Raw genomic sequence first — 18,334 nt, 5'->3', positions numbered from 1 at the left:
TATTTGGGTTTTAGTCCCTGTCCTGTTATTTTTATAATCCCTAGGTCATTAGTCATTTCATAAGATAGTACTACAAGGAGTCAGACACCGACTGGGCACATACTACTGCTTGTCTTGGAGAGTATGTTACAACACAACAACAGCAATTCCTTCTTCTTCAATAGTTGCTATTGTCGACCTTTAAACACTCCAATGACATCACGTAATAGTTGCTGTTTATAGTTTTCCCTCTTTCAAGATAGCTATTAAATATTACACTATGCAAATCCTAAAATATTGATGCCATAACCTTACCAGCCGAGTTTTATGTCTTTCTACGCTTTGAAGTCGGTTCTCTACAAGCCGTTCATTTGGCTAAATGTCGATTGAACTCCGATGTGAAATGATAGACCTACGTTTCATCCATTGTTACATATCCATGCAAAAATTCGGGTTTATTACGATTGAATAGCTCAGAATAATCAATTTGTTTTTTTTTTGGTCGATTGCGATTTCGGGCGGCAACTACTTTGAACAGAGCTTTTGTAAATAGTATGACAGCTGTCAAATTTATACACGTGTTTTAAAAATTAGGGTTAACAGAAAATCTTAGGGATTTAATACTAATAGCTCCATCTATGTGTCAGCTGTCAACTTGAGATTGAGAATAAGGAAAAATTAGGTTATAACTACAAACTTGATTTATTGTGACAATCCATTTCAAATTATTTTTCATGATAATGATAAATCAGTGAAAAACGCAGGCCTCTTACAGAAAAAGCTTGAATTTCTTATTTTTCGCATTAATTCTCTTTTAAGCATAAACTCTCAATAGCTTCTTTTTCGGTAGGCTCAAGTCCTGAAAATACTGTTCGTTGCTAGCACTACACCAACACTGAAAATTACACTGTCTAAACGGCGGTTATATAACTAAATTATCATCTTCATGTTTTTTATACTTTATAGTTTTGATTTATTGCTCAAGTTTCCCATACCCAAATATTCATTCATGATATGTCCTTTGTTATCTTTAGGGTCTCCCAGCTATATCACGGTTACGGTTATCCGACATAAATTGTGCACTTTTGGGGCATCCACTGCATGCATCGTCCTCGGCGTTCATTTGGCCTCGTTTCGGCATGGCAAATAATTTCACAACGCTAAATTTTCTAATATGTAATTAAAAAAATAATTAAAAACCCCCACTTATATCGAAATGTGACTAAAATTAAATAAAAAATAAGAGTGGTGTTGACTCAAGCTTTTATACAAACTATCAAAACACTTTGAAACCTTCTAAACATTGAAAAATTTAAAATTCTATGAATTAATAACTATCTATGACTTAGAAACTTCGTTGTAGAATAACTCACCTTTATGACTTACGAAAAAAAATTATATCAAATTTATCATAAGGGATTGTCTGTTACATAAACAAAAACATTTTTATAGCAAATTTTATTTTTTCATTATAATAACATAATATACAAGTTATAAACATTATAAATCATACAGTGTGAAAAGAATGAATGGAATTAAGTTATTATTTCGGTCAATCTTAAAATAATTATAGAAAATCCTGAAACTTAAACATCATCGTAGGATGTATTATGTGTAGTCTATTAACATTAAACTTTCTTCTCAACACGTGTTTTTACCTTGTCTCTGTTCTGTTCCAAGGTGTACCGACTAAGTGAAACAAATAGTGTATCGTTCTCTCTTTCCTCCGGGCGCTTCTGTTAGTTCTGCGCATCATTTGCGCGTATGAAGCATGCGCAGTATCTCAAACGAGAGAGAAAATGAATACTGTCGGCACCATAACGTAGAGACGAATGAAAAGGAATCTTATAAAAACAACAAACAACTAAATATTTTTAATCTTTTCTCTAAAAAGCTATTTCTTATTATAACACTATTTTTACATCAATCAATGACTCATAAAATTATTTAATTTCATTTATCAGACACATATCTGATTCAGGACCTGGTACACTTAACGTTATAATACATAAACGGTAATGATACATAAAACTACTTGGGGCAGTTTCTGGTATAGTTCCGTTGAATGTATTTATGTCGAAATTAGGTGAATTGCTATTCAAAGTTACATTAGTAAAACAAGGCATTTCTATATTAACATATTTCTTATCTTCCTTCAATACCAATTCATCTTCGGTTTTATTTTGACATAAAAAGTCTTGCTCCACATCTGGTTGACATTCAATTAAACTTTTATAGCACGTAGTGTTGTATTCCTCGCAATTTGACGTATCCGTTAAAGGTTTTATACACATTATTTCTCCAAAACCTGTGCATATTGTTACCAGATTCGGGGCGCAAATTTTCGTTGCATTTTCTATGCACGGTATTAAAGCTACCAGAGGTAGTACCATATCTCCGGAAGGCGTTTGTGTTGGGTTGTCGTAATTGTAAGACTGATATTGTCTCATCATCTGATTAAATGTCAGGTTCCAAGTATACTCTCCTAAAAATCAAATTGATTTTACAAAAGAAAATTGTATTTTTTCATGAAAATAAATTTGATTAAAAAAGTATCCAGGAGTCAGGTACAAATTCATGAGTGGGGCTGGTAGTGGCAACATCCTCTGCATGTAGAGAGAAAGAGAGAGAGAGAGAGAGAGAGAGAGAGAGAGATTTGTTGAGTCTATTTTGATGGGATGAGGACATTTTTTATATAGAGGTTCATTAGAATTGGCCCTGATATAGGAGTTGCTCTTCTGCAGGGCTGGGGTTGTGGTGATAAGTTTGTGATTGCACTGTTTCAGGATAAAAAAAAGAAGAAGAAGAAAAAACCGGAATTCGAAGAAGAAGAAAAGAAAATTCAAGCCTAAATACAACGGTTTTTTGCAGTTTGGAGATATATTTTGTACTTTTTCCTATCGTCGGTCATTTGGCAGTGAACCGGTTCGGTATTGGTATGTCAACGTTGGCGTTGGCGCCCTCGTCCGCTTCCAACGGATTAAGAAGTATGATTTACAAACACAAATATCCGCTTAACTTGTTTGTCTGCTGTCACTTGAAAACATAAAGTTAATTGTCACAAATGTGACATTTTTTTACATTTGGTAACAATGAAATCCGCTTTGACATTTCATCAACAATAGTTGTTGAAACTAACCTGCTAAAATATTTCTATAATCGTGCGTTTTCAGAAGACTTTCCTTGGAACAATTTTTATACTCCGGACCTGCTACAGCCATAGTTGTAACACAATATTGATAATCATCGCCTTTTTTAGCAGCTTCAGGCTCGTTTAATAAATTTATATCGACGCTCAAATTTGTGTAACAAGGTAAATTGACGGTAGTCTCCGTTTGTTGGTTGGTATTATTTTGACATAGTGGATCGGAATTATCGGTACATGGTATAGTCGTGTTAACACACATAGCTTTCTCATCAGCACAAGGTGTTGCTTGAGACATTGTTACTACGCAGAGAACTGTATTGTTGGTGGTACAAATAGCAGTAGCACCTGAAAATATAAGTTAATGTCATATATGCCAACTTAAATTTTTTTGGCATGATAACTTTATTTGAAAAGAACCATAACTACAACACTACCAATAAATTTGTAATTTTATAAACTGCATTGTACCTGTACACACTGTTGTCAAATTTCCTTCACACATTGTTAACACATTGGACGGTAATTTAATTTCTTCGCGCGCTTCCGGTGGTTGATTATAATAATTATAGACGTTGTAAGGTCTTGTATGACCAACACCAAAAATACCTTTGGCTAAGCTCGATGTTACGTGGTAGATTGCCATACCCGTTAAAATATTTCCAAATGTACTACCACTGAAGAAACCGGACTTTCTTTGTACACCTGAAATGAAATATGATCAATATTTAAGATATTATACTCGTATAAGTTCGATACGTCTAAAACAATGCTTTACGAATATAATATTTATCAATGTGATTTCCCAGACTTCCCAGAACATTATTCAACAATCATCTTTCACAATTCATAAATGAGTTCACGCTTTTTGAAAGTTATTTACGTCTAGGTAGTCAAAGTAATCAAGAACAACGTGTGTAGATGAAGGAGATGTTTTCAAAATTTGTACTACAAACTGCTCACGTGACAACAGATAAATTAACAGAAGACTGCTAATTTTTCTGGTTTAGTTAATATTTTAGCCACTGGTAGCTGAATTACTTTCTACTTGTTGAGTTGTTGGCTTTCTTTATTACCGATCCACAGTAGATGCAGCTTAATATAATCGACATGCACATGTCGAATTTATTTATTTAGTAGTAGTTTACTAAGAATCGTAATTGAATTTCCAATTTTGTGGCACGTAATCAATTTAATTTGAAACAAAAACAAAAAATAAAGGAGTCCTTAAAAATTGATTATGATACTGATCACTTACCGTATGGTGAATATCCTCCGGAACCTCCTAATCCACCCATTCCCATACCTCCCATTCCCATACCGTAACCACCCATTCCCATACCATATCCTCCCATTCCTCCGCCATAACCACCTCTCTGTATTCCTCCAAAGGAGTTATAACCGCTACCGTACCCACCATAACCACCACCAAACCCAGAATATGCATGTTGATTCGGGTATCCACTGCCCCATCCACTATTTTGATGTCCTCCCCAACTTCCGTGCTGTTGTCCACCCCAACTGCTATGTTGTTGACCACCCCAGCCGTTATGTTGATTTCCATAACTGCCGTGTTGGTTTCCCCAGCTACCGTGCTGTTGGGGATTATGTCCGGCGGTATTTGACCAGGTACCATGTGGTTGATTACCTGTAGGGTAACTGTGTGTTTGTTGGTGTGTACCTGCGGCAAAACAACAAATGAAACATCGTGGCTTTTATACATATATAATAAAAAATCAAATGGGGTATCTAATCCAATCTTCAAATCAGATGCATCCAGGTATGTTTCATTGATAATAAACGTTAAAATGTGGAACTTATTGATAGATCGTATTATGAAATTCTTTGTTTTTGTCTTTGTCTTTGTCCAAAATGTCGTATCAATAGCAATGAAACAACATTTTAGTCTCATTATTTATTCCGTAATAGAAAGTTATCTTTTTGTGTATAGGTAGAATTATACTAAGAAATGGAAAGCAGCGTACTTACGCACAGAGATATACAAAAACGATTAAGTGGTACTGTTTACTCACAATTTACCATACAGCTTTGCATTTTGTGTACGGTCAATATACAATTTGTTTCAATCGGTGAATGTTTCTATCAATTTATCATTTCATCTTCAAGCAGTGAATATGACGTCTGTTAAGTGAATAGACTGATTTTTGATCGCGATTGTGGTAACTTTGGAATAACGAAACTAACGCATAATACTCTCTATCCATACATATTTTTTATAGCTACATGTCACAAAAATGGTGCAGCAAAATTTCGAGCAACAAATCGCGATCAAATTTTCAGTGAAATTGGGACTGATAGAGCGCGCAGCACCAAGATCGTCCGTTAACGGTTTTGAATGATATCCGGAAAATACATTTATATATTAACTGTGAAACGCTGAGAAAGCTTTGGACAAAAATGGTATAAAAAACCTTTCAGAAACTCAAAAAAGACATCAAATTTCAATCGCAGAAGACTGTTTGGCAGATTACATTATTATAGGCGATGAGTTGTTTTTTTAGAACGATCCCAAATCGAAGCAACAGAGCTAAAAGTAAGTATCAGCATATGATCCAAAATCAAAAAAACACTCGCAGGTGTAAGACGAAAATTACGACGCAACGATACGCATTTGCTTCTTAATATTCATAAGGATCTGATATATGTAAAAAAATATCAATAGAGTGCGACTAGATATTGCGAACAACTGGGTGCTGCATCACGATAATGCATTCTGCCACTGTGCGTTGAATGTGACGCAGTTTTCATATTCCAGAAACATTTCAGTGTTACCACCGCTACTTTATTTACCGAATCTATCGATCTATAAATTCTTTCACTTTTCCAAAATTGAAAACTTAGCAAAACAAAAGCCTTTTGAATTTATTGAGTATATTCAAACCACTGTGATGAGGATACCGTCGAAGGTTCGAGCCAAAGTCTTCCAGACTTCTATAGACGCATAGAAAAATCGGGTTATAGTTCAGGTTATTAGTACAGAATTGAAATATGTGATTTATGATGATTAATTCTCTTAGAATCAAATTTGTTATTAAATAGAGAGAGCTGCATCTAATGAGAGCGTATAATAAACATGATCCAATATAGTAGTTACTTACTTTGGGATATTTTCAAATTATTATAGTTATTTCTCAATTTGTCTTTATTATGATTAAGTACAAATTCAGTATTTAAAGATTATTTTGGCAGAATATTCTGTATATGACGACTATTATTTAGATTGGTTTGAAGTTTAACGACTTCATATAGAATCTGGAATTTGAAATCCTTGAGTAGACGTTCGTTTTTTGTATCTAGATCCTTGCAATGTCCAAATAGAATATGTGGAACTCTTGTAAGAAGATTTAAGATTTTTTGAATTCTTTGGAATTAATATCCTACCTACAAAAAAAAAACAATTTTCAAGGTGCGTTATTGATATTCTAGAAATATAAAATACCAATATTCATCCTTGTATTAAATATTGAAATACTACGCGAACTAAGCCGGTTGCATCAAACGAATCAATAGACCAACCAATTTTTGTATTTACCTTGTTTGTTTCCCGGTACATTCCATCCGATTGGCTTCTGTTGTGTATTAAAATTCGGATTACTTGCCGGCTGTTGTTGTAGGTGAGTGTTCTGTTTTTTAATCTCAGGTTGTGGTGCAGGTGCAGGGTGAACAGCACTCGATGATTTAGATGATGAAGAAGATTTTTTATTGCTACTTGACCACCACCAGCCTGATCCACCTCAAATAAAAACAATATTCCATAAATATTTCATTTTGTTTGGACTTTTAATAATAATATATGTAGTTACATAGAATTCTACTTTGGCTGAGAACGTGGCAAAGTATCTGAAAGAACTAACGTCACGACTTTATATTCCCTTGATTATTTAGAATGACTCCAGAAAAATCGAAAAACAATAAGAATAAGGGAATCGAGATAGAATATTAAATCCTAAGAAAGAATCCGAAAGTGATGTTTCTACTTTTCTCTTTTTCTTTTTATGTAATTCGAGTGGTACCTGCCATGTGGAGATGCCTGCGGATATTGATCTTGAACTTCTGTAGATTGGTTAAAGTTAGTCCTAATAAATGTTATACCACTCTATTTTTCTTTGCATAGAAGTTTGAAAAAATCTGATCCTTCTTTCTTTGATTATTGAGGCGAGATATGAGGTAAATTTCTAGTCTAGTCGGATAGAAAAGTACCTATTAATATATTCTTTTGTTTTTGCGGCAAGCGGCTTATTCTTTTTTATTACCTATTTACTCGTATTATCTTTTTTACGCCGCCCGATTCGCCCGAACGCTGAGGCACTATTTTGATATTGTTGTAATAAGAAGAAAACAATATTTCGGAGAAATGCCGCTATCAAAGGAAGACACTTTGCGCTTTGCGACTAAATATTTTTTGCCTTTTGCCGCCCCGTGTGTTAGTGCCGCCCGGGCGCCATGCACGCCCGGCACGGTTCGGCCCTGATCATGCTTTCATGGGACTTTATTAATTCCCTAATCAAATTAATCTACTATGGATTTACATGTCTCAGCATGTGGAAAAGATATATTTGTTTTTAAAAGTGTTAATAATATTATTTTGCGGAAATTACACTTGATAGGTCTTTTGAGATCCTCAAGTCGCCATTTGGAAATCCTCACTCTCTTAGGTAAAATCTAAAGCGTTTTTTTTATAAATAATTCTATAATTTCCAAGTAAGCAAACGTAAATATTTTTACCTGAACTTTTCCCTCTGGAACCTCCTCCTCTTGAACCACCTCCCCTTTTAGCTTCACCGTAGTTCAAATCAGTCAATAACAACAAAACACAACACAAAATCCCTACCTTCATTATCGCGAATCACACAATTTTCAATATTCAATTATCAAAAATTTAACAAGCAAAAGAAAACTTCACTTCAGTAAAGGAATACTGTGTTCTTTATTCTTAAGCTCCTACTAGTGAATAAAGTCGCAAAAAATTCCTTTGTGTGTATGAAATAAGTGGTTACTAACAAGTTATTTCCTCTTAGTTTAAACCCAGCAAGTCGCGGTTTGAAGATTAAAGCAAATAACTGTATCGTGTTTCTAAGTAATTTGAAAGATGCAAACATAAATAAAACAATTTTTCTATTTGATTGCTATAAGACTTTGGATTTGTTTTATACAATGTATTATTTGATGGGACGTCAATCCATTTTGAAAGAGTTATTTCAATAATAAGAATAATTTGATACTACTCGTATTTATTAAAGTCTACATAATTAATTAGAAAAGAAGTCTTACATTCGATAATTTGTGTCAAAAAATGTTACGCTCTTTCTACGGTACCTACAATTTTCACTCGCTTTTAAAAAATTTGAGGTTTTCAACTTCAATTAATTTACAATCTACTTTATACGAAAAGATTTGATTTAAAATATGTCCAAGTTACATCGGCGTGATAGTCTGAAACAAAATAACTATTATTCAAGATCTGAAGATCTTCTGAATTACTTCTGAACTGAATTTTTAGTTCATTTCCTACACCGAAATCGATATAGATATACTTTAACATAATCGACTTTCGAGATCTAGTTATAACATAAATGAAATACAAACTACAAAAAGGATGAATAAAAAAATGGAAGTATCCATAAGCAAGGAGGTACTTATCCTGAAATTAATGTGATATTTATGAATTTGCAAGGAACAAACAAGCAATGGTATATCCTTTACTTGAAAACATGAAATTGGAGAAACATCTAAATCCCTTGGGGAGTATCACTCAACCAATACAATCATCGTTACCATAATGTTTAACCATTGTATTTGCATTAAGACTTGACAGGTAAATTCTATTCTATATTAATTTCGAAGGAGTAAATTTTTTTCTCTTCAAATGAAAATATGCTTTAACTATGAGCAGAAATTGCATGTTTAAAAGAATGCTCTGCTTCTGATTGCGCAGCATCTACAAATCTATTGACAACTATATCAACAGTTTTACAACCAACATCACCGAGAACATATAAACTAGCATCTACTCTTTTTCGCTTTCATCCTCTAAACAAAGCGAAAATAGATCTCTGTCCTCAACTTCTTCTACGGTAAAACAACCTATCGACATGAAATTGCAGGAGCCCCTTAACGAAAAAATTGGAAACAATCTTCTTTGTTTGTAGGTTTAATACAATGTTTTCGTACTTTTAGACCTTTTAGCGCATTTTTCTACTATTAAATCACTGTTAAATAATATTTGTAGTAAAGACATTACTTACAATATATTTCTAGTGGTATTCTTCGTCAAAACCTAACCTAAACATATATGAACTGCATCTTCTAGCAATACGCTACGCCACGCCACCCCACGCCATTGCCGTCGGTTGTGTACACATTTGTAACACGCCACGTGACGACAGGATAATTTTATTCTATATAACAGAAAAATTTTCAGTAACTTTCAGTACGCTAGACCAATAGTAGTTCATCTAGTGACATGAAGTTTTTAGAAGAATCAACACGTCTTAACACGCGCCGGTTACATATTGGAATTTGGAATCGTCCCACGTGGCATGGCGTGGCGTGACGTGGGGTGGCGTATGGTGGACTCAGTGTGTACACAAACTTTCATCGAAGACGCGGTTCCGGAAGAAAAATGCGCACATTCAAGATGACCGCAATAAAAAAAGAAAATAGAGAAAAACAAGTAGAGCCAACGAATTTATTGTTTGATGTATGTGCATGGTTCACCTGATGCACTAAGCGTAGCCAAATTATATGTAGAAGATATTAACAACTTCATTGCCAATTACATAGAATGTATCTATAATCGACAAAAAATATTAATGTTCGGAAAAAAAAGTTTGGGAATTCTTAAATATATGAATTGGAGGACTAGAGAATAGCTGTTAGTCTGTATTATTAATACTATCGGCCAACTACACCCCTTAAATATTAGGACTACAAGAAATTCGTTTTTTTAATAAGACTTACATAAATGTATTTGCTATTATGAAAATTCTATAGATTCAGTACTAAAGTAACCTTGAAATAAATCAACGTGTACGTAACTATATCAAAAGCATGTTGGTAAAACATTTTCTTATGGAGATTCTATCAGCTAGAATGCATTGATCAATAAAAAATAACCTAAAATTTGTCTTAGAAGAACAGTCTAGTTGTTGTGCATTTCTTGAAATCAGTTGGTTGATATAATCTGAGTAATATTTAGAAATGTAAATTATTACCTCAAATTATGGAATTCCCTAATAACCCTTTGGAAAATGCAAAGAAACATTTTCGACTCATGACAGGTGATTCATAAAAATTGATAGCTTCAAATAAGTGTCAAGAAATATTTAGTAGATTTTGACATTTTTAAAATGTCAAAAACGTCAAAAACATATAATGGCAAGAGAAAAGTTTTGTAAAGCAACAGAGAAATTCTTGAAACGCATCCCCTTTTTCAGTAGTCTATTTTGTAGTGGAAAGTATGAACATGTCGCTGTTAAGAAACTGTTCGGATTTTTCTTCGGACTATTTTTAGGATTTTCGTTTTACAAATTCATTTTAGTGGATTTAGATTTTACAGAAGATGCGGCTATTATTGTAGGAAGTATTATATGTCTTATGATGGCTTTTGGATATGCGTTCTCATCTCAAATAAGATGCATAACATGTCTTACATTTCCAATTTTTGGAGGAAAAGTTGGAAGAGGAGTTTTGAAAGCTTTAGTCATAGCTTTCGTTTTATCAGGTTAGGATATAAAGCAAAATAACTTTTACCAACTAAATGATAAAAAAAAGTGTAAATAATTATAATACTATGAATATATACATTTTGTCACCGGATATGGGAAGGTACGAGATTAAGCAACAAAATTGTACTCTACCATAATTTGTTTTGAGTTAGTTCATTAAATTTTGTGTTTTATTGTTAATTAATTATCAATTGAAGTATTACTTATTATTTGGGGAGATTTTCCAAGCTATAAGTAGGATTTTTAACTAAAAAGTAAGTAATTTAATTTGATACTTGCGCTAGTTCATTAACTGCGTATCAGTTAAAGTCAATTTGAATTGAATTTCAGTCAATTCTCTTCTTATTATGACGAAAACTTTAGTAACGTATCATCAGTTATTTCTATGATCACATTCTCACTACTAACATTTTGTTCTAATTTCTTACTTATATCTTAGGTCCAGTAGAGAACGTTGCTAAAAATGGTAGAGAAGTAGTCCGCGTGTTCGCTTGTACGGCTGCATTAACTTACAATATGACAAAAACCCGGTTTGAATTGATGTTTAAGCCTTTCACACAAGCTATTTTTGGTATGAAGACCGATATGAACGAAGTAAAAGATACTTTGAGATCAATTAAAGACGTATCCGCTCCAATCACCGGAGAAATTGAAGATGAAAGAGAAATGAAAAAGATGAAGGAGGAAAACGATTATTTAGATTTGAAGATGGGGGATACAAAAAGATCACAGCTTGAAGAAGATAAATATAAAACTAAAGGTACCGATGATCTTTTTTCCCCAACACACACCATTAATTTTTGTCACTATTACCTAACGCAACTTCTCTAGTGTGTAATTTGTTATATTTTAAGTAGACCTAATTGATTCCTAGGGGAACAAATTGAGGCAGAGCGCTACGAAAAATTATATATGGAAAAAATTGAGGTACGATGTGAAAATCAATTTACGAAAGCTGCTAATAGATGTCGTAAAATGTTCGCTAATGGTTATAATGCTTGTTATGATACTGTCACATGGTTAGCGGCTTGGTTGTTATGTTGGCCTATGAAATTGGACTTTATTTGTAACATTGCTGAATCTTTAGGTGGAAATAAAAGATGCGATCCACAGAAAGACATGGACCCTGGTAAACGTTACACAATTACATACACTTTCAAAGTATTTATAAAAATTTTCTCAACTCTCAACTTTCTTGAATTTTGTCTTAAACATTTATTTCTACAACGATTCATTAAGGTAACTATTGTAAAGAAGGTAAAGATAACAAGATTCTTATTTAATGAACTATAGTAGATATTTGTTATATTGCACATGTGTTGGCATGTAATTGGTGATAAGAGGGTTGCTACTTGAGTTTTGAGATAGACAAATACAAATAAATATTCATAAATTAATGTTCTGATTTAGTGGAAATAAACACATGTTTTAATTTGAAAACAAAGAAACGACAATCAAAGTTTGTTTCGTCCAATCTTTCTCATATAAGAAATATTTCTTATTACCTCCATTAATCAATCTACATATCTTATCTCAATCAAAATGATAATGTTTAAAGCTAAAGAAATATTATTTTTTTATACGTTTATAATTGGATATGGCTTTATTATAATTCGAAATATTCTCCATTAAGTTTAATACAGTTCTGCATGCGTTTGAACCAATTATCGAAACATTTTCTCCATTCCGATTAAGGTACCTCCAAAACAAGTGATTTGAAAGCATTAACCGCTGCTTCAGGTGTAGAAAAATATTGACCTCGCAATTTATTTTGTATTTGCGGAAATTAGAAGAAATAATTGGGTGCCAAACAAGGACTAAACGGCGAATGACCCATCAATTTGAAGTTTTTGTTTGAACTGATATGTGACAGCTCGCATTTTCGTGTTGGAGAATGATTCGTCTTCTGCGAGTGGTTTCCCTAAGTGTTTCTAACACTTCTGACAAAAAAATGCTAGTGTACCATTCAGAATTGGCCGTTCTACGTTACTCTAATGGAATGATACCGACCTGTAAAGTTATTCCGAAAAAACAGGCGAATTGAGCATTTCTTTACACCAATCGACACGAGATTTTTTATGAGCTATTTTCAAATCTGTCCAGCTATAACCACGATGAGGTATGATTAATTTGTCAGACAAAAGGAATAGGTGGAGCTTGTTAGTAAACATATTCTGAAATAGAATCGTTTCTGGGTGGGACAGCTACGCTGACACTGGTGAGAATGAAAATGTAATCGATCTTTTCAACCATACTTTGTACCGTTAATACAAAATGGTTAATTATACCACTTCAATGCTCCTTCTATTGTTCCTGATCCTTTATGTCTTTACATTTACAATATACTATAAAAAATTGTGAGAATAATTCATGGAATGATCATGGAATATTTTTGAAAAGCTTATTGAAATGTAACAATGTTTTTTGTAATAAAGTGTTATGTTATGAGAATTACTTTTGTTACTTTTAGGCTTTGGAGAAGGATATTCGTATTTAAAACATTCGAGGTCGTTTCTATCAAAAAATTTCAAAGATGTAAAACTTCAGTATAAATTGAGCCCGGTTAAAGCTTTAACAGATATAAGAAATGCTCGAGATACTGCGAAATCAATTTGGCATGAAGTGAATAGGAAAAAAATGTTACTATTCCAAATTTTGACTATAATCAAAAGACTTCTAGCTTTCATATTTTTGAAAATTTTATTAGAATCACAAAATTATCACGATAAGTATTTACGAGATATAGAATTTGATAATTTCTACATAACTAGATACTTTAGAAAAATAGATGCTCGTAGAAAACAGCAGGAAAAGTATACTTTGCTACCTTTGAAGAAAATAGAAACCAAAAAATTAGTGGATCCTTCAACTTTTACTCCTTTGAAAAGTGAGAGAGCTCATATTAAGACTGAAGCCATTTTAATGTTGTTAGAAATGTTGACCATCACTATTTTGGTTTTACTGGATAGACTTTTTTACGAGGCTCTAGATATAATAAGAAGACATGCCAGAATAGATTATCTTCAAACTGGTCATCATGATCTCACGATAGACGTGAAAGGTAAATTGGAGCAACATTAATTCCTTTTATTTTTGTATTAATTATTATGAAGATATTATAATAAGAAACATAGAGTAACTAGGGATGAATCCTTTTAATTAATTAAGAGAAGTCGCAACGAGCTATTCAAATAAAAGGTTTGTTCCAACCTGCTGGTCGGGACCGTACTTGGAACGGTTATCGGAAGCGTAACAGTAGTTGCTGTCAACAAGTATCGAAAAGGGGGTCCCGGAACGGTTCACAAACGATACCTAAGTCGGTTGAAACGCAAAACAGAATCGTTCGTATAATAGTAACCGCCCGGTACGAGCTCGTAATATCTATTGCGCAGAATCGTCACCGTACCAAGAACGGTTTTTTGATGGGCTGGAACGAACCTAAAATCAACGAAATTTTCGACTTCTAACACAATACAATGACAAATATATGTATATTATTATCATCAGTTCAATTTCAAGATAAATTTAATATCATAAAAACTTTCATATTCAAGGTCCAGTGACAGAGGGATTTCAATCATTTATAAAATTTCAATATAACTCACAATATTGCTTATTTTGTTTTATACTTCATTAAAACGATTCAGTCTGCTTCTCTATTCATTATAGTTGCTACGAATATTTCAATAACTACATCCACGGGAAAATTTAATTCCTGTATTATCGCCAGCCCTTATTCACGTCATTGTAGTTGCATTTCAGCTTTTCGAATGCTTAAACTGGAAATATTCTTTGACAATAATAAAATAATCTTCGATACGTTGCAGGACGGACTCAAACCACAGTTTGATGTAATCTACTCTGTGATTTTTTCTTTAAATTTAATAATCTTTTCATCATGACGTATAATTCTTTGAATAGTGGAGGAAGAGGCTTCTGCTATAAGAACAACTATCTATTTAGGTATAGATAGTAAGTTTTATTTGATATTCATATTCTTTATTCACAACCTATCACAATCAGGCTGTTAATATGAATATTTACTCTTTCTTTTCCCATAGATTAAGTGAATGTACGATTGTTGTCCTTATTTTGTTGAATATTTCAACATAACGATTCTGTTATACTGAAAAAACACAAGCAAATATGAACCTATACGTCGGTGTTTCCTCATAGCTGGCTTTTAAATTAAGTTGTTGTTAGGTACCAATAATGTAGATGATTAATTTCATTTTCAATTTGTTAGACTCCATAAAGATGAAGTTTCCTCTCCTCCCAGTTTTATTCAATAGTTTTCTTGAACTAGATTTCGTTTGTTTCATGATGGCTAAATACCACGACGTATATTGAATTGAATTTCAGAAGGATGTAATAATGGACGACTTTTTAAATTTGGCTTGAACTGGCAGCAGTGTATATAGAAATTCTCATCTCTATACAAGGTCAACGTCAGTTAAATTCCACTTGTTAAGCTGATTGTCACACATACATAATATATTCAAGAGGTTACTCGATATAACTATCTATCATTATCATTTCATTAAGACAAGACTTTTGGGGCTCGGAAGATTTTACATGACATTGATTTCTTGGTTGTAATTAACTCTGAAAAACATATTATCCATTACTAACACTACATTAACACACACAGTTACATACTTGGGGTGTTTTTGAAGTGAGTATCGTTTTAAATTCTCCAAAAATAATTCATTTATTTGAAAGATTATATTTGGCATAATCACCATTAAGATTAAGGCACTTATGGTATAGTTGTATTCCATCGTCAACGAAGACTGCTTTCTAGCTAGATAACCATTAGGGTAGATTTAACTTCCTCATCATTGTATGTCGCTGCCACAGTTCAGAAACAAATAAAATAATAGTCGTTTAGCACTGGCTCTGGACTTTATTGGAGGAGAGAAGAATGTTAAGGGGTTTTGTGCTGCGATATGTGCTGCGAATTTACCGACGCAGTTTTTATAGTCTCATAGTAAGTTGCTGCATTGATCATGTTTCCCTTCACTGCATATGATTTTCTGAGAAATTTTTTGTTTGAATTTCACTTTTCTGGTGGACGATGAATGATGTTCGTAGCCTGTGATAATAAGGTTAAAACAATATTTCCCCTCGTTACTGTATCACTCGAGAAAACTCAACATTTTTGGTATCCAGCGTGAATAACGACCACTTCTTGAGACACTAGGAAATTATTCAAATAATGACAAAATTGTGTATTTTCTTTTACTTTACTATCCACTTTTTGAATCAAGTCATCGGTAATGACTTAATATCGTCCACTTGGTTCCATCTTATGAATGTTTGAACCATTCCAGCACTGCTAATGTTTTTACCATAAACTTCCGATCAATGTTAATTGCTACAGCTACAGATGATTTCGTAATACCGTCTGTAGCTTCCCAACAGACGCATCTAAAAAAATTTCAATTCACTCTAAAAACTTGGTGCTTAAATATTCATATATTTTGTTACAGGTACAGGAATGATAGCATCTCTACTGAGATCTTTAGTTAAAGGTTTCAATATCAAAAAACGTATACGAATCGAAAGAACAAACGAAAAATGTCTGCCTAGACCGAATCTACTTTTAAGTTATTATTTATATAAAATTTATGGCACTTATTTTGCTGTGCTTGTCGCGATGTTTTTACAAGCTTATTGCTTAAGATTTAGAAGAGTTATTTGTTCATATTTTTATAGAAAAAGGGAAAAGAAGAGAGTTCTATATTTATACAACGAAACTTTAAAAAGAAGAAAAGGGTTTTTCAGGTATGGGTATTGTTAATAACAACAATAATTTTTGTATAAGGACCAGACTTGGTTAACTTGTATAAGATATTCAAAATCGTATTTTAGATCAATTGGACATAACCTACATCTTCTTTGAACTTTTTGTAAGAATAATCTCATTCCAGATTCATGCGAAAAAAAGTAAGAAGAATGGTGCGTGAAAATAGGCTTAAAGAAGATTTTACCGGCATTCACATTCTAAGAATAAATCATCCAAAAGCCTGTGATTGGCTTAGAATATTTCCTTTTGCTAGAAGAAAGTGTTTGATATGTGAAGACCCTGAACCTAGGAGAGCGAATCAAGAAAACGATTTTATCGAATGTCCTAACGATTTTTGTCATTTTATTTATTGCCAGGAGTGCTGGTCTGATATGGGAAATGTCTGTTTAGCCTGTCAGACAGAGACCGAAGAAACTACTAGTGGTTTCGACGATGATTCTGAAGATGACACTGATTTTTAATATTTTTTTATGTATAAGTTCTTTCATAATAATAAGATGTATTGTTTATCCAGTACTATTTCATTATTGGGTTGTTATAGAACCATAAAATCATTGAACAGAGTTATAGTGATTTTATTCAAAATGATGAACGAAATCTTTCCATTCTAGATTTCTAGACAAGAAAGTGCTTCTGCATTGCATTTGCATTAAAATAGCTAATGAATAAGCAAAAGCATGTAGAGAAAAAAATAATAAAGGTAATTGGATACATATTTAACGTTTTCATTTACTTGATATAGAAACAAAATATACTGTATGGATTGAATTCGATAGAAAACGCGATTCTTCACAAACAGGTGTCCCATTCTAAAGATACGGAGTAATCATGAATTTTGTTTGTCATTTTCAAGGCTATTTATATACATTTGAAAGCTGTGACATTTAGTTAACTGTGGAATATAAAATATAAAGCATAATTAAACAACCTCATCATTGTCGATATCTATTTTATATAAATGTCAGTTCTCAATAATTTTCATGTAAATGAAGAACTAATTTATCTTCTACTGCTTTTGCTCCGTTTAAGGTTTTGTAGATCCTTTTTCCGAGGTGGATCAATCCCCATTGTTTGTTTATTCCACTGTGTCGCTAATTATTCTCCGTGTGGAGGAATCGCTTCATTTCTATATTATTAAGGTCCTCCTCTACTTCTTTTACGTCGATCTGGGCATTCCCCTTATATTCCCCCATTATAGCATTGACAAAGTTACTGTTATTCTCATATCATTTTTTGTAAAGATTCATTTTGCTCTATTTCTGTAGTATTTCGCTTTCCAACATCTTCTTATTTGCATCCTAATATTTTTTCTTTTACTTCTAATCTTTCCCTATTACTGTTTCTAGATATTTAAATTTTTGTATATCCTCAAACTCATAATATCCTATTCTTCTTGTTCTTTCTTTAAACTGCTTGTCATATCTCATAATTTTCGTTTTATTTTCATTTACTTTTAACCTTATTCTTTCGTCCGTTGTCAGTTTTTGTGACATTTTTCCCACTATGTTTCTTGTTTTTGTAACTAAAACTATGTTCCATGTTTGACATCCGCTGTTCTTCAATTTTCTTTATATTTCTTAGCATGTCCTTTAGCAACAGATTGAATTGTGACTCACGCTCTTACGTCTTACTCCTTTATCAATAGGGAATTCT

The 18,334-nt window shown here is 32.9% G+C and overlaps 2 protein-coding genes and 1 long non-coding RNA gene across 4 annotated transcripts; 1 reads left to right on the top strand and 2 right to left on the bottom strand.

The window, feature by feature from the left end:
- Window positions 1-1,838: 1,838 nt before the first annotated feature.
- LOC130891739 (uncharacterized) lies at window positions 1,839-8,203 on the bottom strand. Of its 2 annotated transcripts, none has more exons than XM_057796651.1 (6): window positions 7,871-8,203; window positions 6,678-6,878; window positions 4,383-4,805; window positions 3,596-3,829; window positions 3,119-3,472; window positions 1,839-2,464 (listed from the first exon to the last, which is right to left on the bottom strand). In XM_057796651.1, the coding sequence occupies exons 1-6, from the start codon at window positions 7,980-7,982 to the stop codon at window positions 1,923-1,925; spliced, it is 1,866 nt and encodes a 621-aa protein (XP_057652634.1). In that variant the 5' UTR covers window positions 7,983-8,203; the 3' UTR covers window positions 1,839-1,922. The 2 variants fall into 2 exon arrangements, with proteins under 2 accessions (XP_057652634.1, XP_057652636.1); XM_057796653.1 differs by having other exon boundaries at window positions 6,678-6,869; window positions 7,871-8,118.
- Window positions 8,204-8,359: 156 nt separating this feature from the next.
- On the bottom strand, window positions 8,360-10,432 carry LOC130891745 (uncharacterized). The gene is made up of 2 exons (XR_009058947.1): window positions 10,360-10,432; window positions 8,360-8,578 (listed from the first exon to the last, which is right to left on the bottom strand). It is a non-coding gene; the product is annotated as an uncharacterized LOC130891745 (long non-coding RNA).
- An 87-nt stretch (window positions 10,433-10,519) lies between these two features.
- On the top strand, window positions 10,520-17,194 carry LOC130891743 (protein sneaky). The gene is made up of 6 exons (XM_057796662.1): window positions 10,520-10,868; window positions 11,312-11,632; window positions 11,747-12,001; window positions 13,343-13,933; window positions 16,365-16,659; window positions 16,806-17,194. The coding sequence occupies exons 1-6, from the start codon at window positions 10,520-10,522 to the stop codon at window positions 17,140-17,142; spliced, it is 2,148 nt and encodes a 715-aa protein (XP_057652645.1). The 3' UTR covers window positions 17,143-17,194.
- The last annotated feature ends 1,140 nt before the right edge of the window (window positions 17,195-18,334 follow it).

Source organism: Diorhabda carinulata, chromosome 3 (assembly GCF_026250575.1).
Source record: "Diorhabda carinulata isolate Delta chromosome 3, icDioCari1.1, whole genome shotgun sequence".
Classification (NCBI taxonomy): domain Eukaryota; kingdom Metazoa; phylum Arthropoda; class Insecta; order Coleoptera; family Chrysomelidae; genus Diorhabda; species Diorhabda carinulata.
The sequence above is the reverse complement of the archived record's forward strand: the minus strand, read 5'-3'. Positions and strand labels throughout refer to the sequence as shown.